The sequence below is a fragment of the Podarcis vaucheri genome (genome assembly GCF_965113315.1).
Source record: "Podarcis vaucheri genome assembly, chromosome: 5".
Classification (NCBI taxonomy): domain Eukaryota; kingdom Metazoa; phylum Chordata; class Lepidosauria; order Squamata; family Lacertidae; genus Podarcis; species Podarcis vaucheri.
The window spans coordinates 52,464,389-52,485,889 of NC_138763.1; the positions used below are offsets into that span (position 1 = coordinate 52,464,389).

General features: G+C 40.8%; 1 protein-coding gene across 35 annotated transcripts in view; it reads right to left on the bottom strand.

Moving 5' to 3' along the window:
• ABLIM1 (actin binding LIM protein 1) overlaps window positions 1-21,501 on the bottom strand; it is a 219,979-nt gene that overhangs the window by 119,767 nt on the left and 78,711 nt on the right. For 34 of the 35 annotated variants that reach the window (XM_082222587.1, XM_082222596.1, XM_082222612.1 and 31 more), the window contains one exon: window positions 963-1,097. In XM_082222587.1, the coding sequence (XP_082078713.1) occupies window positions 963-1,097 (135 nt within the window). Of the gene's footprint in view, window positions 1-962; window positions 1,098-14,607; window positions 15,017-21,501 lie in introns of those variants that run through there. The other variant, XM_082222589.1, reaches the window with a different exon arrangement.

A 21,501-nucleotide genomic window follows, 5' to 3' on the forward strand; every position in this document is an offset into this window, starting at 1 on the left:
CCAATGGCCAAGCTGCAGTTTGATCATGATGCCTGAAGTGGGAGAGTGAGAGCGTATATGTGCAGCGAGTTTCTGTATGTCACTGTCACAGCAGATGGAAGTCTCCCAGCTGATGGTTCTGATGAAAATTGTCATATCTGAGAGATCACAGTCTAAACAATTCTCGAGATGTAAGCTATAGTCAGGGCAGAAAAACCATCCTACATCTCAAACCATAATCATATGATTTCAGGGATGGAAACACTGAACTCTTCTCAATGAACACTGAAAGCATGCCACAAGCACATTTTATTGTGCTATGCTCATGCAAGGGCAACATCCCATCCATGTGTAATAGACTGGAGTAGGGAGGGTGGAAGAGGAGGAACAGATTTTCTGTTGGGCGGGGGTGGTGAGATAAACTTTTTTTTAAAGATAGATCAGGCATGGGTGTCTGTGCAGGACTGCTTTATGAAACATACCTGCTTCCCTTTTCCCAAGCCACCCTACTGTTTTGTAATAGTTTTCTTTGTAAAATTCTTTGAAGAATGTACACTCCCTTGCAATACTGTTCCCACACAGATGCTCAGGTCTAGTCAATCTGTTCTCTTCTATGTCAGTTACCCAAGCGCATCACACACAAGAGCGGGGCAAAAGGTAAGTGTGAATAAGCCCAGGGTCAAGACCACTCAGTAATCAGCTGAAGGGATTTTTAACTAGCTAAATCACCTTAGACAGTCTACCACCCACTCCATACCACTCACTTGCCTGTACATTTAAATGGTGCTCTTTTTTCATTACACTTTGGAGATAGTTCTGAGATTCTGAGATTCTTCTTCATTGGATCTAGATCCCATCTGCACACGCATAGTCGGTAGCCAGAGCAAATAATACATTACAATGTTTTTTGGGTGAAAAAGGATAAGTGAACAATTTGATGGGGCCAGTTCATAAGCTTGTAAGAAAAAGGAGCGTCACGGTACCTTTGCAGGTAAAGCATTTGATGTGAAAATGCCTGGCCTGGACACGAAGCACTTCTCCTTTGCATGGCTCCCCACATTTATGGCAGTGGATGACTGGCTTCTCTGTGGAATGGTGAGGCTCCTGAGGATGTGCCACTGTAAAAATAATGAGAAATTATATACACAAGACTTTCTTTCAGATTTGTCCAGCTTCTCACAGAGCTTTAACCAAAAAGATGCATTAAAAAAAAAGTATGACACTCACTAGGGAGCAATGGGGAAAGCAGTTAAGGAAAACACAAGCAATGGCAAACCATAGCTTGCACTAAAGGATCTCACACTTGTAATAAGAGCTCCACTGGTAGTGATTTGCCAGATCCACTGGGCTTAAGTGATACCCCTGCCACACCTGTAGGCTTTCCACCCATAGCCAAATATTTTAGATTCCTGTGAATTGCATTCTGCTTCAATAGCCTGACAGTCAATCTACACTTTCATTAAAAAGCATGTGTTCAAACACTCCTGGGATGTAACCTCTTCAGAATCTGAAAGAGGGGATCACATAAAAACAGGCTTCATAGGCCATTTGCAATGTGATGTACACTTCATACAAAGTAAGAAAATGCCGGAAGCAGGGGCAGGGATAATAAGAAAAGAACTGTGTCAGGCTAACATTCATTTCTGAATCCATCTAAACTCAACAGCTCTTTAACCAAATAATTCTGAGGAAGTCATGTCAGTCAATATTGCTAGCATGCTAAAGTATAAATGTTCACTGTAATATTAGGGATGCAGAGAATCCCAACCCCCAATTTGGAGTAGTTGCTCATTTTAAATATTTTACAGAGGTATATAAGCCAGACCAGCCTCAACTAGAAGATGGTTACTTAGTGATGCTGGTCCCCATGCTGTGGAACACTTTCCCAGCAGAGATCCTCACTTTTAACTTTCAGGCATCTCCTGAAGACTTCTTCATGTCGACAGAGCCCTGCAGCTGATGAATAGTCAGTCACCCACACTTTTAAATGGTTTTTATGTTTTAACATTGTAAATCGCTCTCATATTTAATGATATGGTGGCACAGAAATAGTTTTATTCAATAGAAACAAATAAAGGTTTCAATTCAGTTGTCCTACCTGAGGAATCTATAGACATTCATTTGACTACATGACATATTATGGGCTAAAATGGAATGCAGCCAATTTCTTGATCATGAGTAAGGAGAGGATATAGGAAGACATGTCCTTAACTTAGTCTATTGGAATTAATGGAACATAAAAAGACTGTCACTTTGCTTACATTCATATGTTTCAACCTTTGAATTCTCCCTCCTTCCCTTTTTGTAGATTTGCTTAGTTTATAGGAGTGTAAACATCTATTCTATTTACAGTTGAAAGGTGTGATGTACATTAATGTAATTCCATAGTACCAAACTTCACATTTAAAATATTTTATGGCAACAAAACAGCTAGGAAGACAAAATGCTTTTTCCTTAACCCCCGCCACCCACCACACTTCTGATAGGTTTCTTGCTTTCTATTTACAGTGCCCTGTTATTTAATCCATATGAGTGCACAAAACACTGAAGGGAATGCCGACTAATGTTTTAATTAGCAATTATGTCTAAATAAGACCCCAGCAGCACACAGCCTTCGGTGAACCCTCCCTAATCTTTAAGTAATGAAGTTCTATTTTCGGACTACAAGACTGGGGTTATTAGCTTTCCCAAAAAAGACCACTGCATTAACTGGCAACTGAGGTAACACAGTACTTATGAAAGGGGGTGGATGAAGACCACCCCAGGCACTGGGTATTCACTTACAAAATAAAACTAGCAATAGCATCATTGCAGGCCCAGTTAACATGAAAACACAGGTGCTATGAGGCAGCTTGTTGAGTCCGAAAAACTGTATTAGTTAGTGGTTAGTTGTAAACTGCTTTCATCCTACTCTTGGTGTTGTGGATATATTACTGCAGAAGTCCTGACACCTTAATGCTAACACTCTTCCTGTTTAGCAATCCCTCAGCTGAAGTCTTCTCCAAGATTCTATTATACACTCACTCACACTTACTTTTCTCATTTGCACTGTCACTGTACACTTCTGTCTCCTCCTCTCTCACTCTCTCCCTATCTACAAAAGACCATCCTGGAACTGGTGGTGTGACCCACCTGAGGTTGTAGGCCACAGCTTGCCAGCTGAAAACTAATGTTCTCTGCTATTTTCTCTTCCAGCTTCTGTACTGACTTCTCAAAATCCAAAGTTATAAGTGAGGTGCTACAAAAGCCTTTTAAGTTGTCTGTCAAGTGATACTGACATATAAACAAAGTCTCAAACCTGATTAATCAAAGACTATACAGACTTTCTGAACCTGCATCTTCAACATTTCATCAGCTGCCTGTATTATCTGTTGCTGGTGTAATTTGAACTGTTTACAATAAAGCCTTGATTGACAGTCCTACAAAGAGCCACCTACTGGTATTGTCCTGTGTGGAAGACACTAATTACAGGTTGGTGACATAGCTTCTTTGTATGCCAATGGAAAATTTATATGGATGCAACAAAGTGTAACAAGGGAGAAGTCTTACTATGGATGGAGATGAATAACAGTATTTAAGTCATATGAAAAAAATTGTGATGAAGTCACTGCCACTTATGTTGCAACACACATTTATTTTGTCGCACTATAATCTTTTGTAAGTTTGTAGATCTCTGAAACTCTATAAAATCCTGCAGAATCTGTGTAACCGACCCCCCCAAAAAACAAATAACAAATAACAAATCAGTAGAACAGAAAAACAGTAAAAACCCTACCCACCCCTATATTCTAAAACAAGGGACACTGTTCCACAAAAATTAAAGGCAAGTCAAACATCTTAAAAAGCTTAGATCAGGCATCCCCAAGCTTTGACCCTCCAGATGCTTTGGACTACAATTCCCATCATCCCTGACCACTGGTCCTGTTAGCTAGGGATCATGGGAGTTGTAGGCCAAAACATCTGGAGGGCTGCAGATTGGGGGTGCCTGGCTTAGATGCAGAACACACAAAAGCTGAAAAAGTAGGGCAATTTTTTTACAAAAATATTAAATGTGCCTTATTTTTTATTTAACTTTCTGGCCAAGTAGAAATTATGACACAAGGACAAATGGAACTGTGCAAGTGATGACTCACACATAAGCAGCAAGTGTCATTCTTTTGCTTACACTAAAAGGTTCAAAAAAACCTATTATCCAATCCGCACCAACAAGGTATCATTAAGAAGACAACTCTTGGAATCCAGACAATGACAAAATAACTTAACCAGAGAACGCTGATCCATTTGGGTGGATAGGATTCTGCCCCAACAACCTCAATCTGCCCTCAGCCAGCTGCCAGCTACCTGCATTCTTACTTATGACCAGTCCAAGAGGTAGCACTACTTGTTGGCTTTCTCCTCCTTAGTGAGTGTTGCCCTTGTAGAACTCAGAAGAGGAGAATGGGGACAAAATTCAGTCTGTTGGCTCCACCTACTGTTGGGCTCTCTGCCTTCTGCCCTACCAGTTCCAATGAGCAACAGTCAATACTAAATTGAACGAAAATTGCTTGGGATTCCAATTCTAAAGTTCTCCACTTCACTTCCTAGCCCTGCACTGCCCAACCCCTCCAGAGAGTCAGGGTGATCAGAAATCCTAGAAACCAAATAAGAGATTATTTAAAAAAAACAAAAAAAACTGTTAGGGGAGGTTCCAGAGGCGTTCAAATATTTCTCATTGGTTCACAGGTTTATTGTGAACAATTCATCTGAATATACTAATATTTCACTTCAACAGAAGAAACAAATATGTGTATAGAAAAACTGAGTATGTGTGTGAAATGAGTTGCCTATTCAGAGGTAATTAAAATTCCTTTGTAAGCACACCATTATAATTCTTGAAAGCTGTATCTATCCCATTTTTTTGCTCAGACATTCTTGCATACCACTGTCGTATTTTGTACGTTCCCTATTTGTAACCATGAGGACTACACATTTTCTTCACGAGTTTCTCTATACAATCCTTCTATGTCTTCCCTGTACACATATGCCCTCTCCACATTACCCCTCACAGAGAAGTAGTGCTCCTGCACTGATTGAAATACAAATTCCAGAGGCAAAATATAGTTTTGGTATTTGTAGCATTACTGCTATTTGTGCCTCATGCGTATCTCATAGCCACATCCTGACCAATATATCTGATGGCCGCAATTACATGGCCAGCCACACTCCCCATAGTCCTGAAATTGAAGCTCAGCAACTGAATTCAGCTTCTTGGGAAGAAGCTATTTTTTAAAATAAACCTTTGCCCCACTGGAAATATACATTACATGGTAAAGCTCTCTAATAACAGAGGTGACCTTGCATGCAGCAGAAAGGAGATGCACAGCACTGAAATAGGAAACAAACTGGGAGTATATGGGGTTTTTTTCTTTTCTTTTAATAGTTTCATTAGAAATACATATGGTATAATCTCTTCCATAGTCATACTCTGAGAAAGATCCTGAATCACCATCAAAACACCACCACCACACTTTTTTACCCAGAACAATAAGCATGGGCTAAATTTACTTGTAGCAGCTTGGTGAACATAGGAAGCATTCATATTCCAAGTCACACTATTGATCCACCTAGTTCAGCACTATCTACCCAGACAGGCAGCAGCTCTCCATGATTTCAAGCAGGAATCTCTCCTAGCCCTACCTGCAGATGCCAGGGATTGAATTTGGGATCTTCTATATTTAGAAGCACAGCTCTGGAACAGATATTAACAGCCATGATTTGTCCGAGGATATTATACTTACATAAGCAAAGCTACTTCTAGAAAGAAAGAAACTTTGAAGCCTTAATTTCAAAGCAAGCAGAACATTTTGAGCATATTTTAGGCAGCAGATGCAATTTGTAAGATGCTTATTAGAAGCCAGCTGAATTTCATAAGATGCATCATTTTTTTCTGTTCCCTGAGTCTGCACACTTTATACTACCCAATCTGCTTTACATGCATTACAATTGTAATGTCTTCATATTCTTAGAAATACCACCCCATGAGGTCATTCCTCCAGGAGAGAAGCTCAGATGCTAGGGTATAAAATGGCAATTAGCAATTGATCATGTTCACCTATAAAAAGCACACTTTTCCATAAGGACAGGAAAGCACACCTCTATGAGATCATCCGACAGCCAGTTAATGAGTTATTTATTTTATTATTATTGTATTTTTATTCTCATGGAGAAGTCTGAGTGGGATTTGGACCAGTCTTGGATACGATGCACCTGGAGTATGTGTGTCATTAGTTGCAAAATTGTCTTCTTCTTATTTGAATTAAGTGCATTTTCCCTTCAAAATTGATATTCGTAAGTTCAAAAAACTCTGCATCAGAAACAAAAGATGCTATCAACTTCTCTAAATAAAGCAGCTCCTCACTTTTGCTTACACATTTCCACTCACTTTCAGTGAACAAAATTGCTAGGTAGAATGATCAGATTTGCATTTTAACCTTAACCTTATCAGCTAAGTAAACAGTGGGGAAATGGAATGGCCTTCTACTCTCACATTATCAGAGTAAGTCATACATGGATCCCCAGTTACCACCACTTTGAACTCCAAAGGTAATTTGCTTCTGTCAGGCTACTTCATAACATACAGAATTTCTACATCGAAGGTACCACTGCATAATAATTTAACCCATCACATACATCTACACTGTAACATAAACAATTCTACATCCACACACACTACTGCATGTGTACATGAAAACTGACTGCATATGTACATGAACACTGTGGGTACAGACAGCATTTTTCATGTACGTAGGATCATCACACACCACCACCTGCACAGCACCTTCTCTGCAGAAGTGTTGTAATATGTGATTAAGTTTCTAGAGATACACAGTCAGTTTTCTTTCCAGTAGCTGGAGTCCTTCAGTCAGATACTTGGTCTCTGTCATACTGTTTGCAAGAATGTTCAGTGTGCTTTGATGTCCTTGACTCTCATTTGCCCTTTCCTCACTGGCTCTGCAATGCATTTTTAAAATTTCTTCACACATATCATATCCACTGCAGGTCAAACTGACCTCTGAGAGTCAATTTTACACTGAAAGCGCCAGGTAAGCGCTTAGTGTTCAGTTTATGTGCCTAGAAGTTCCATACTGGGGAGAATGGAAGCAGCCAAATAGAAACAGAACTTCCTCAAAACGATATGGTCCATATGTCCTATGCTAATTAAAAAAAAAAAAAGATTAAAATGAGTGACGGAATTCATAATTCCCACATGAGAAAGTTCAAGCTGTTTTAGAGTTGCTCATTATCCCTGTAAGAGCAACTATCTAAAAAGATAATCAGGAAGATCCATTTCATCAAGATGTGTGATATAGCTGTAAGCTTCACTGCCAAACACACAGCAACCAAGAAATTTGAGCAAAAAGAAAAAACTCACAACAAAGTGATGTCATCTGACATCACATACTTTGTAAAAATAGACTTTGTGGAAGAAAGAGAAGAATCATAGAATCATAGAATCATAGAGTTGGAATAGACCACAAGGGCCATCGAGTCCAACCCCCTGCCAAGCAGGAAACACCATCAGAGCACTCCTGACATATGGTTGTCAAGCCTCTGCTTAAAGACCTCCAAAGGAGGAGACTCCACCACACTCCTTGGCAGCAAATTCCACTGTCGAACAGCTCTTACTGTCAGAAGGTTCTTCCTAATGTTTAGGTGGAATCTTCTTTCTTGTAGTTTGGATCCATTGCTCCGTGTCCGCTTCTCTGGAGCAGCAGAAAACAACCTTTCTCCCTCCTCTATGTGACATCCTTTTATATATTTGAACATGGCTATCATATCACCCCTTAACCTCCTCTTCTCCAGGCTAAACATGCCCAGCTCCCTTAGCCGTTCCTCATAAGGCATCGTTTCCAGACCTTTGACCATTTTGGTTGCCTCCTCTGGACATGTTCCAGTTTGTCAGTGTCCTTCTTGAACTGTGGTGCCCAGAACTGGACACAGTACTCCAGGTGAGGTCTGACCAGAGCAGAATACAGTGGCACTATTACTTCCCATGATCTAGATGCTATACTCCTATTGATGCAGCCCAGAATTGCATTGGCTTTTTTAGCTGCCGCGTCACACTGTTGGCTCATGTCAAGTTTGTGGTCAACCAAGACTCCTAGATCCTTTTCACATGTACTGCTCTCAAGCCAGGTGTCACCCATCTTGTATTTGTGCCTCTCATTTTTTTGCCCAAGTGCAATACTTTACATTTCTCCCTGTTAAAGTTCATCTTGTTTGTTTTGGCCCAGTTCTCTAATCTGTCAAGGTCGTTTTGAAGTGTGATCCTGTCCTCTGGGGTGTTAGCCACCCCTCCCAGTTTGGTGTCATCTGCAAATTTGATCAGGATGCCCTTGAGTCCATCATCCAAGTCGTTGATAAAGATGTTGAATGAGACCGGGCCCAAGACAGAACCCTGTGGCACCCCACTAGTCACTCTTCTCCAGGATGAAGAGGAACCATTGATGAGCACCCTTTGGTTTCGGTCAGTCAGCCAGTTACAAATCCACTGAGTGGTAGCATAGTCAGAGACCTAGGATTGATCATGCATCATTTGTATAATCTACGGTTGGACCCAAACTAAGTTAATTACAATTAGATCCCATTAAAATCAATGGGACCTAGATCAGGATTTCCTAAACTTGGGTTTCCAGCCGTTTTTTGGACTATAATTCCCATCATCCATGACCATCGGTCCTGCTAGCTAGGGATGATGGGAGTTGTAGGAGTTGTAGGTGACCCAAGTTTGGGAAACCCTGTTCTAGATCCATCATTATCATCAGAATTATTTGCTTGGCTGTTTAAGCTGGCTTGAGTTGCCTTGGGAAAAATAAAGCAACTAACAAATTTAATAACTAATAATAAAATAATAATTTATTTCCCAAACTGTGCTCAGAGGGGCTCACAAGAACAGCAAACATATCTATATAGGTACAGCAGAAAACTGATACGTTTATGACTAACACTTTATAATACAGTATTTGCATTCACATGAGAAAGCTAGCATACCTTATAATTTAAAAAGCTCTGGTTTATGTTTAAAAGAAGAACAGAAATGTCCAGAAATGTCCAGTTTCAAAATGTGCAACTTACTGTTAAGAATTTCCAGAAATTTACATCAATTTTTCATGCAAAAATTCCCCACATTGGAATGTTTCGGTTTCCAGTTTCCAAATTCCCATCTCTACCTCCAACCACTAAAACCCCCAGTGCATAATTACTGTTTCTTTTTAGGAAGTGTGGCTTCCTTAATCCTATCTTATATATATTTCAAAACTCCTTTTGATCTACACACAATGTGAAGCTTGGTCACAGAAAGAATACAGATTTCCTGGCCTCTATTGCTTCACTTTGTCTATCCCATTTTTTTCCAATACTACAGTTATCAGGACTCCTGCTCCTCTTACTAAGCTATACATAGTATGTGACACATCAGCATGTCTCCACGCTCAAGAGAGAATTGTTCTTAATGATTGCAGTGTCGCAATGCTGTTAAGAAACACATGCCTAGAGGAAAACATGAAATTGCTGTTAACTAAAAAAGGAGCAGAAAGAGATGAAAAGGGGAAATGTAAACTGTATATTCCAGGACAAATCTCAGAAATAACTGTTTTTATCTACTCAGATAAAAAATAATCTCCCATCCACCTGCTGCAATTTTCCAGCAGAGTTTACAAGTGGTAGTCACAAGAAGACAAGCCACTGCTTCACTGCCCTCTTAGGGGATTTTTTTCCTAGCTCTGAAGACTCTTCAGTCATTTGTATGGAGCATGACGAGGGTATGTAGGGTTGCATTCACAAGTGGGGTTCATTGCACTGGTTTAACTGATTATAAGGTTCACACTTTTGTCCCATTTTCTAACGTTTCTTTCACACTGCACACGCCAGTCATACCTTGACTGCTTTACCACCATGTTGCGGCAAATGTCATTCACGTATGTTATTCCTCTATGCCATCCTTCTCCCACTTCACTCCACTATTCTTACAGGCTTAACCTTTTCAGCATTCCACCTCATGGCTTGTCACCTCAGCAGCTGCAACATGAAACTGGAAAAGGTGGAAAAAATGTGCAAACCTCCTGTGATTTTTCAGGCTGAGGGGGCTGCAAACAAATTTTCTCTGGAACCTTATAACATGGAAATGAACACTAATCTTGCACAATATTCCATTCCATTCCATTCCACGAATTTTCTGGAATTGACTTTTACATCGTGTGAAAGTCAAATATAATGCACAAAATATAATGCACAAAAAATGGCAGGCAAGTTGTATAAACAGCTGTGTGAATGAAGCCCAGGTTATACTGGGCACCTGAGCCTTATGGTTGATAGTCCTGCTTTAAATAAATCCAGAAATGCAGAAAAACACTTTCCTCCCATCTTGCAGTTTTGCAAGAAAATCGAACACTCAGGGAAACATGGTGCTGCAAGGAGGTTTTATGATATTCGTGGAAGCAGCTGCATGTCAGGCTCTTCTATGCTTTCAGAAAACTAGCAGTTGAAGAAGAATGTACTGTATATTATGCCCTAGCGCAGGAACCTTTGAAGTGGCAAGCGCTTTCAATCAACTCATGCATCTCAGTCTGCAAAATGAGAGAGAACTAACCCCCCAACCTCTCTTTAAGAGACAAACTCAAATAGAACTATAAATATTATCTATCCACTTCCACCCTCTTGCAGATTGATGTTATTTCCAGGAAAGTATTGAGCATTCCATATTTGTCCCCAAAGAACATCATTCAGGCAGCTTGGCAAAAGACAACTGCTCATTTAATCCATCTGAATTCAAGTGAACTGTATTGTTTTTAATCCGTCTGAATTTAAACCATTAATTGAACATCCTAAACCAGCATTCCAAGCAAACACACTGACCCTGAAAGTTATTGGTCATGCCATCATATACTCAGGGAGAGAGGGAAAATGGCTGGGATTTTATTCTTCATCTGCAGCAATGTTGACTTTGCATTCTCTTTTAGATCTCTGCTGTAAGCAAGCTAATCAGGGTGAGAAAATGCTGATGATCCAAGCACGGATGGATTATCCATTTGCTAAGATCAGCACTTCAAGTGGCGGACAGCAGGCAGACTTTCCCAGATACAACTGGTGCAGCTGGGAAATGACCTTGTATAAGAAAAAGCAGTGCCGTCACCACTTATTTAGCATAGTACAGTGTTTTTCAAACTTTCTGCCTTCAGAAAACCAAGTTCACACCCAGTTTCTCAACTAAGTAACCTCCAAAGTTTGTAGAGAATTCTGAGAAGGGTGAACACTTAAACCAAGTATTATTATTACTATTTATTAGTCACAATTTACACAAAAGCAACTCAAATACTTACAAAAAGATGATGGGCAACAGAAACTGCACAGATACTTCTTCTAGTTAGCTGCTATTATCTCATGTCTGGTCAGCAGATCAGAATGAAAAATTGTCAAAAGCAGTTTTGACCAGCAACCTGCTCTGACTTCATTTGATCTCCACAACAGCACCTTTACAAGCTTATCTTAAATTAAGCTTCTTTTGTTCAACAGGAACAGAAATGTTTTCTTCTACATGGGCAGCTAATTAGTGATGCATACACAAAATAAATTTAAAGCACATTGCTTCCCCTAAGAATCCTTTGCCACTTATGAGTGGATTGCTTATAGACGTAGACTTTGCATGGGCAAGTATACTGAAATTTGGAACCTGTTTATACAAAATATAGCATGTTAAAATAAATATATCTGTACTTTGATAATAATATCTATATATTAGATAAATATATATTGTAATTGTTAATTCTTCTAGTGATATAGTATACCTTTCTTTCCTTTTCCCCCTTTATTACATTCTCACTTTTTATTTTTGTTCCATGACATTTATTTTGTGTATTGCAAAATAATAATAATAATAATAATAATAATAATAATAATAATAATAATAATAATAATAAAGAAAACAATTCTTGCTCCAATAACATGTAGAATAAAGTCCTTTTCAAGCAGGTTCAATCAACAGAATTTTATTAGAGCAAGTTTGCTTATGCATCATAACAACAGCTGACAGGATTGGATTCTTACTCAGAGGGTCTCACTGACATGCAAAATGACAACATTTCCTCATATTTGCAGATGCCAAAGTACCATTTAGCTGTGTCAAATTCCAGTTTGTGTACAAAGTCAGTGTGTTGCTAAGGAAATTACAGGCGATACGGCATTGTACAAACACCATTCTCTTAATTACATCATTTTGCCTCGGTGGAAAATCACAGCTATCAGAGCAATACAAAGGAAACGCACTCTGCCGAAGCTGGAGCTGGAGCTTCTTTCTCACATATAATAATATCATCCTGAACCTATCCTGTGCACTTTGGTCAACCATCTGGGGTTCTGCTCAGTTTTCTCCTGCTTTCAGAAATGAGGAATATTGGCAGAAGAGTGCATAGTTACACTAGGTTTACAAATCAAAAGTAAAAAACAAAACCAAATTATTGCTGTAGTAAGTATGGGGCAAGCAACAGCATAAAAGGGGTCACCTGACAGCCTTATTACGAGAGTTACAAACTGGTCACCCTCTCAAAAACTACCGATTACAGATTTGAACATGCTGTATTCTTTCAGTACCTCTCCACTGAAGTGAACTGGTTATTGCTTACTGAAGGTCTGTTCATCACCCACATAACCCCATTTCTGACCTCCACTAGAGAAGCACTTGCTGCTAACAGAGGCCTGCCACTTAGTGGGGAAACATCACCATGCTGGAATGCCCACCAACACCCTGTTGCATTCCTCAGTGGGGCTCCTAATTCTCAACTGACAGGTGGCTATTTGGAAGACAGGTACAGACTGATGAGAACACATAAGCTGATCCCCACCCCCTTGCTCCTGCGTATAGAAGGAGGCAGGGTGCCCTTGGATACAATGCAGAATGGATAGCATAGGCAAGTAAACTTGGCCAAAGCAACAAATATCTGACTGAACAGGGTGTGCATGTGAAGGAATAAAACTATGGCATCAGTAACATTGTAAAGCTGTGTCTTTTAAGGTCACCAGAACTCCAGCAGCACAGCTTCCAAATTTCCCTATGTACATATTAAAGCTGGCTAAGGCAGAAAGTAACAATGAATGTTGTTGTGTGTGTGTGTTGTTGTTGTTTTTTTTTTGGGGGGGCTACTATTAACTAGATTGCACTACATTGGATCTACTTATATTCTAGTTGAAATGACGCTTGTATCGCTTCATGGTGGCTTTCCCAATTAATGCGATTTCCCCACATCATTTTTCCTAATACTTTGACTATCATTGTATTAAATGTTAATGTCCAAAAGCTATTTCTGGTTGTTGTTGGGGGGTTTTGGGGAGGGATGGAACTGCACACTTGTACCTCAAGATTCATTATCAATGTAGCACGGGAAAGAACCAATATTTTGGTTTTCCATGGCAGGCAGGCAGGCATCTGACAGGTTGGCTTCCTAAAACATCTATTTTCCATAGAAAATACAAAGCAGAAGTATGCCCGAAAATGCATAATTTCACACCACACCATCAGAAGCAGGCCTAACTTACTTAAACCAGTACGGAGCCAGAATGGTGCAGTGGTTAAGAGTGTTGGACTAGCCCCTAGGAGAGCTTGGTCATGAAGATCACTGGATGACCTTGGGCCAGTCACTGCCTCTCAGTCTAACCCAGCTCACAGGCTTGTTGTGGGGATTAAATGAGAAGTGGGGGAACCATGTATGCTACGCTGGGGTCCTTGGAGGAAAGGTGAGCTATGAATCCAATAAATAAATAATAAATAAATTAAACATCATTACACTTAAATCTCTTCCTTGTGTCAGAATCCAGCTAGATTATGCAAGATGTACATAACTGTACAGCAAGAAGAAAAAACCCCAGAAATGAATTAATGTGCAATAACCCACTTAAATCATCAGCCCGTGTGTTAAATCTGAACCTACTGCAAATTATTTCAGGAAGAGGCACAGAGGCATCTTTGCTAAAAGGAGCAGCTTATCCAAACACACTCCACCCACAAGTTTGTGCTGTTAATATACAGAAGCCTACGGGTGGGTGACTCAAGCCATTTCCTCTCAAATAGCTATCTGTTAGCAGCACTTGTCCAGAAGCAGCTTGACACATACTGGTTAGGCTGAGATTGTTAAAGCAACTGAGGTCCAGCTTTTGCTACTGATTTTTCTAGAGAAGTTCAATGATGGGACAATTCTACTTAAGCGTGTGGTTTCATAAATGCAACTTAATGGCATTTCAAAGCATAATGCCAAGGTGTCCATTAAAAGACACTCCAGAACTTGCCAGGGCTAAGAACAACCAAAGTACAATTCTAAAAACAACCCATGCCTACATTTATTTTTTTAAAAAAATGGATCAAAGCTACAGACGTTTAATTTGAGAATCTAATGCATCAGATCTAACTTTAAATCAAATCACTCATTAGAAATCATTGAAGTTAACATAAATAAATAAATGAGCAGTAAAACGTGAGCAGTAACTATCAGGCACATCAGTTTTTTTCATGGAAAAGCAACACGAAAAAGCAAACATGACCGACACAGTAACTTGCCAAGTCAATTCAATCCTAACCTAGAAGCATATGCAAGGCTGGATTACCTTTTTCTTTCACCATGGCCAGGACACCGTCTTTGTAGCAGAGGCAGCACAGATTAATTGAGGTGCTTTATAAACGCATACACACACACACTCTCGTGCTATCTTTCCAGCAGTAGTTGGCAGAGATGAAGAAACAATTGCCCAGAAGGCAGCCTATTCCAAAGTACTCTGTATTATTTTCCCACCAGATCTGACGTAATTGGAATGCTTGGTGCCGTCTCTCTCTCTCTCTCTCTCTCTCTCTCTCTCTCTCTCTCTCTCTCCCCCCTTCGGTCTGCTTTACTCTTCCTAATGGCAGCTCATTCTCAGGGAATGGACTCTGCCCCTTCTGCGGCAGGAAAGAAAGGAAGAAATAAAGAAAAAAACAACACTGCACAGCAAACAGCAACACTAGCAGCCTCTGAGTAATGAAGGCAAAATTCCACTGTCGCTAATCCACAGTCATTGACACCACCTTGCAGTCTTCTGACAAGGCACAACAGAGCTGGCAAGCCAGGACTCCCCCAAGTGACAGATACTAGAGTAGAAGTGAGAGACGCCACAGGACCTGCTTCAAGTAACAAAATGGAAAAAGATTTAATGGTGTGTACACACACACACACATATTTATATATTTAGTTCCCTCTGTCAGACTGAGAAGCAACTTGACATGAATACAGAATCAGAGATGGCACAGGCTGCAGCAAGGCTGTGTACAGTATAGGTTTCCAGTTTTCAGGGACAAATTCAATCACAGAGAAGCTTCAGGACTTGTATATTTGATAAAGTGCAGGATGGTATAAGACAGTGAAACAGGTGCAAGATGATGGCATGATCACCAAAATGTTTAAAACAGTTGCTCCAAAGTTCACAGAAGACAACCAACCAATGAAGTAAGCACTGCATTGGATTTTGCATAGCAGACTCAAAAAAGTGACGAGTTTGCCCAATCTTCCGGAATACATAGTAAGCTCCATCCTTCAACATAGCTCTTACCAGGGAAAGGCCTGAAACATGTGCTGTGGGCAACATGCATTTCTTGAACCAGAATTCTAACTGCCCCCACTCTCTCCCACACACAGCTTACCGTGCTGTAATTCCCAAAGCCAGCAGTATATCAATCAAACACAGGCCTTTTTTAAAAAATCATTTTGTAATTTTTTAAAAAACCTGCATTTTACTTCAAAAAGCACACATGCTGGGATTTTCTTCTTCTTTGTACTGTTTACTTGGTTCCTTCCACATTTTTTTCCTTCATAGTGAATTCTAAACTTCCTTTTTGAACATCTCCTGGAAATACCTTTGTACAGTTCAAGTACAGAATTATATACAGGTGTACCTGCCAAGAAAGGCCCTGTAAACAATATGAAGGTGATTTTTCATGTCTGTAGTATTACTGGCATACAGAGATGCATCAGCCATTTTACCCGCCTGCATGGAGTTCATCCTCATCATCATCAGCCTGATGAAGACCAACATCCTGGGTTGGTCCTACATCGCCAGCACTCTACACATCAACAATGGTGACCAAACACTTAAGGTAGTAGACAGTTTGTCTACTTGGGTCCCACCATAATCATTGACACTGAGCTGGGCAAGCTGGGCAAGGCAGCTACAGCAATGGCTCACCTCTCCAAAACGGTATGGGAGAATGTGATGCTAATGGCCAATACCAAGATGAAGGTCTACCAGGCTTCCGTTTTGAGCACATTGCTTTATGGAAGTGAGCCATGGGCTCACCTGCCAGAAGCATCACCTCGATGCCTTGCATATGTGCTGTGTCAGGAAGATTTTGGGCATCACGTGGCAGGACACAGTCTCAAACACAGATGTATTCTCCCAAGATGTCAGGGACTGGTCAGATGAAAAGGAGTGGTAGAGATCGCCACCCCAGGAGGCTTCTGGGCAGGAGGCAGATACAGATAGCATGGATCCAGATTCATGGTGGTGCCAAACAGGACACACCCCAGACAAAGAAGAAAAAGGCTGGGGAAATAATGGTGGATGAAGAACAGAAGCAAGCTATCAGATGCTCTAGTCCTGAACAGAGACAGGAGTCAGAAGTGGTAGAAACAGTACAGCAGGCAGCTGTCACTTGAAAGCCTGGAAGAGCCTCCTATGTCTCCTTGAACGAGACACTCCCTTCGTATCTTAGAGCAGAAAGCCAAACAGACAGAAAGATTCCTTTGATGGCCACCATAGGCAGCAGGAGGGGTTTGGAAACTAGGAAGTACAGCAAGCTCTCTACATCTCTGATTCCACTAAGCAGTTAGCCAGTGAGCTCATGACAGAAGCCCACATTCCCAGCATGTCCACACTTCACTCAGTGACATCTACACTAACTTGGCCATGTACACAGAATGGAAGATGGCAGGGTCCCCAAGGATGTGCTGTATGAGGAGATGGCTTCAGGCACTAGGCCTGTTGGCAGACCAACTCTGCATTACAAAGATGTCTGCAAACGTGACATAAAAGCTGGCAACATGAACCCTGCCATATGGGAATCCCTTTCAGATGACCGCAGTGCCTGGAGACAGTCAGGTCGTGTATCCACAGCAATGACCAGAGCAGGATTGACTGCTGGGAGGAGCGCAGAGAGAAGAAACACCATGGTGCACCTGTAGCAGAAAAACCAGGTGCCTTCATCTGCCCCACCTGCAACAAAAAAATATCTTTGCCATATCAGTCTCTACAGCCACAGCAGACACTATAACTCTCCAATGGTTTCACTTTCCCCCTGAAGTTGCACTCTTCCATTGTCTCCCAAGACAGTCGGATGCCAACAAGTATTATTGGCATACAAGGGGTTTTTTTTTAAGACCTTACATCAGCTCTCTTCCTAACACCTTCTCCTCTTTATGATGGTCATTTTCTATAAGGGACTTGAAGACTATTTCACATAATCTACTCCTTACTGGCCTAGGTAGTCTCAACATTTTCAGGGTACACTAAGAGATCCTTCTTGCCACTGCCTCTCTCTTTTGCTTCAGTCCCAGCCAGAATGGATTAGGACTACAATCATAAGCAAGACACTGTTCTGTGCTTTCTACCCAGATGAAAGCCCTACTATGCTCAATGTGGCTTGCTCCCAAGTAGGCATGCATAGGATTGCAGCCCAAGTTTGCTACAGACAGGACATGATTCATTAAATTATTGGGGAAACTGCCAAACTGGGACTGAGGTACCCAAGAGTGAAAGCTGAACCAGGGGCTTATGGCTACTTGTCCCATGTTTCCTATCTATCACCCAGATTCCTCTCTTTGTTTTGACTCCAAGGAGTCCTTCCTCTAACAGTAACTAAAAGCAGATAAAGTGAGGACAGCAGCCCAAAAAAGCACAGGGTAGTAGATAAGGGAGGATCCTGGGGGCAGCAAGGTCAGTGAATAGGAAGAAGAGATAAAAGTCAAGAGAAAACAAGACCAGAGTTGCATCCAGGGCATTTACTGCCTAGGGTTAGCACTGGGGAAGGCTCCAGTGGCAATGTTTTTTAAGTGGTCACTTTCCAAGCATCAGTGTAGATGTAACCATGAAAATGGTGGTAAAATTGTCTTGCTGTAAAACTGAAGAAATGAGCATAGGGGAAGAAGACACTTAAACTGGTCCAGAACAGGTGCTGAATCCTTCTCCTGCCCTTGCTTTCCAGATGAAACAGCATCTCATTAGCTGTTTTTCTGCAGGTGGGAGAAACATAGGTGGGAAGGAGATAGAAAGGGGCAAAATGAAGGCAGGGAAGCATTTACAAAAATGCAGCCCAATCCATCTCCCAGCAGTAAGTTGTACCGCCTTAACATGTAGTTAGAGCTCTGGTTGGAATGTTTGAATAAAGGATCACCCCTGACTACCTTGTTCTCAGTGGAGAGGGTTAACTCTGGGATCTGTGAACTATGGAACAGGTATGGTAATTCTAAGTGCATGTAAAATAGGAGGAGGAGAAATAGCCTGCTACTTAGCCAGCAACATATGCAATGCTTGCCTGCATTTTTTCTGCTAAAAGAGGTTACAATTAAGCTGCAGGAATCTGTGCTCCATGACCAAAGTGCTTTCCCTTTCAAGGGCATATCTTCCATATACCCTTAACCATGGTTCAGCATTACAATGGGTAACATAAATTAAGTGTGCTCTTATCCAATGTTATCCAGACCCTGGGTAGGCAGGAAAAATAAAATAAAATTTACCAATTTTCTTTCCATTTCCCTGCACCACTGCCTCATCTATTGGTGGCATGCAACCCTGGACAGATTATCTCAAAGGGAACACAGCATTAGGCCAACACAGGGACAAATGGATGGTGCATCTCAAAAGAGTGATAATGTACAGTCACCCTTCAATTTTATCTAACAAGCAGTCACCATTAGTTGTGACAGATATTGAATCTTCTGGCTTTCCTTGTATTCCTTATTCATCCAATTCTGTTATTTGAATAGATGAGACACACAGGAAAAAATGAACTGGGTGTGTGTGTATTTCCTCACTAGTATAGGCTGGGCTTCTGTTATCAGATCCCTAATAAATCCTGGGAACAGAAGGATAACATTCCAACTTCTGTGGCTCACTATACTGCTAAGAATAGCTTTAGGACCTCACTATGTGGTGATGGATTGAAACTTTTTGCCCTTAGATACTAAGCTGGTTCCAATGCAACGACAAACAGTGGCTTATAGCTACTTATACAAGACTCTGGCTCATATGCTCCCCCCCCCCACTTTCTCCTTCTCCAGGATGGCTGGGAGCAGATCAAAAGCTTTTACTGCCAACAGCAATTAACCACAGTTCTGTGTTGTGTCTAACCCTACACTGCAGTTACGCATCTTATGTATCGTTAGCTGAAATAAGACAGCTTCATAAAACTTTGGTTTAGAGCTAACTTCATTTAGTTAAGCATAGTTAAGACTAACTGCAGTTTGTCCAGGTTGAGGCATCACAACAACACTTATGTGGTTAATCATAAATGGATGCAGTGGAGGGAAGGCAGGGTGAAAGGAGTATGCAAGCCTGAGGCTCACAGAAACTGACTCCTGTAACAATAACACAGTCTTTCATTAAAAAATTGCAGACTAGTTTGAGTAGTTATTGTTTTATAGATATTGCTGCATTTGGGATCTTGAAGGAGAACATCATAGTGGTGCCTCCACAACTTTCTGTGCTATTAACCCCCTGGAAATTACCATGTCTGCATATTAAAAGAATTAACCCTTAGGGGTGATCTTGCACAAAAGGTTTTTCTCACCAAGTATCACAGACTTTCCGCTTCAAGAAGTGTTGTCATGTAAGGGTAACTGCTGAAGACTGGAACATTTTGCTCATAGAGTGGCCAAGTCTCATTTTTCACATGTGCTAAGGATTAACACTGCCATGTTCCATCTTGTCCCCAGTCCCAACCTGGCTGAGTGGCAGCCAACTGGAGAAAAGAGCAAATTGGCCCTTCTCCTATACTCCTGTATTTCCAATTCTATATGTATGCATGTATTTATGTGTGCATGTGTGTGGATGTCTATATCTATATCTATATATAAAAATATCAAACAGCAATTTAGACAGTTGGGTCTGGATCCTGGTGGAATCACTATACCCATATATTTATTACAGTGACAAACAAAACAGAAATTTTAAAATTTCTGCTTAGAAAGCCTTCCTTCACTGAAGTTAAGCTATGTAGAGGCCATGCAGTTTTCATGTGTCCGGTGTGTTCATCTTGTTCTTCCTATTTGTTAACATTGTTGGAGATACAATACATACACCATCAAAACACTTCAGACTCAGGGCCAAAATAAATGTGGTTCAAGAAATCCATTACAAGATCTTGTTGTTGTTTTTTGTATTTTGGTTAAAAAATAAAATACTAGGTATAATAAAAAGGGAAATTCCTTGGATGCCCAAATCCAGGTTTGAGGCAAGTACTCTTTGGTGAGAGAACCCCAAAACATGCAGCAAAGTAAAGCATGGATATATAGGCTGTTAGACCTTTAAAATATCGCCTTCTAAGTTCCTTCCAAAGTTCTCCACTTCCCTCTGCAAGAGCTGTTACTAAATGCAGACAGGAAAGGATACAGATACAGTCCAAAACATGGTAGCCCCCTGGCTCCTTTTTTTCCAAAACAAAAAGTTTTCAAGAGATCCAGCTATGGTTTTCCCATGTTACATTTAGCCTGGACCTCAGCTGTTGGGTACTGCAAATAAAACAATGTAAATTGAGCATTTTTGCTGAGGTATATTTTACTCTTACTTCTCTTATAAAGAGCATGTTTTGATTGCTGCAGGGAACAGTAGTGGTGTTTTCTACAGCAAACATGTAAAGTGTGTGATTAAAATGTGCCTGCACACGCACACATTTTTAAATGCCTATCTAGGTTCAATTTTCCTAAATGCATCTCTTTCTTCCTCACCTTATCTACTGCGGGAAACAATCATAATGTGTAATGTTGCCCAAGGCCTGGCACCATCACCCAGAATGGTAGGGCAAATGCCTGGGGACACACAGTTCTTTGAAGGCCTACCAGTGCCGACAGCAACATCACCTTGATGTTTCTTCTCAGTGTATGGCTGCCTCCCTCTCCTCTGCTGCACCGCCATGCAGCTCTCCCCCTGCTGGTAAACTTGCTGCAGAGAGGCAGAGGACACTTGGCCAAGGGCCCCTTCAAATTGGCACAGCCTGCAGCTTTGTCCTCAAGCGAGCAATGAAGTGTAAAATAGCAATTCTAGAAGCATACCACTAGTTTGAAGCTACTAGCCTACCGCAGATTTCAGCTAGCTTTGTTTTGTTTTAAAGTTCCACACAATCATTGCAATTTGAACTCATTATGGTCATGTTCTGAGACTGAGTAGAAGAACCAATTCAGTTTTATATATTAAAAGCCATATACCCATAAAAGTGAGTGTTTCTATTTTGTTACAAATGTATAGATTTCTTGCAAGAAG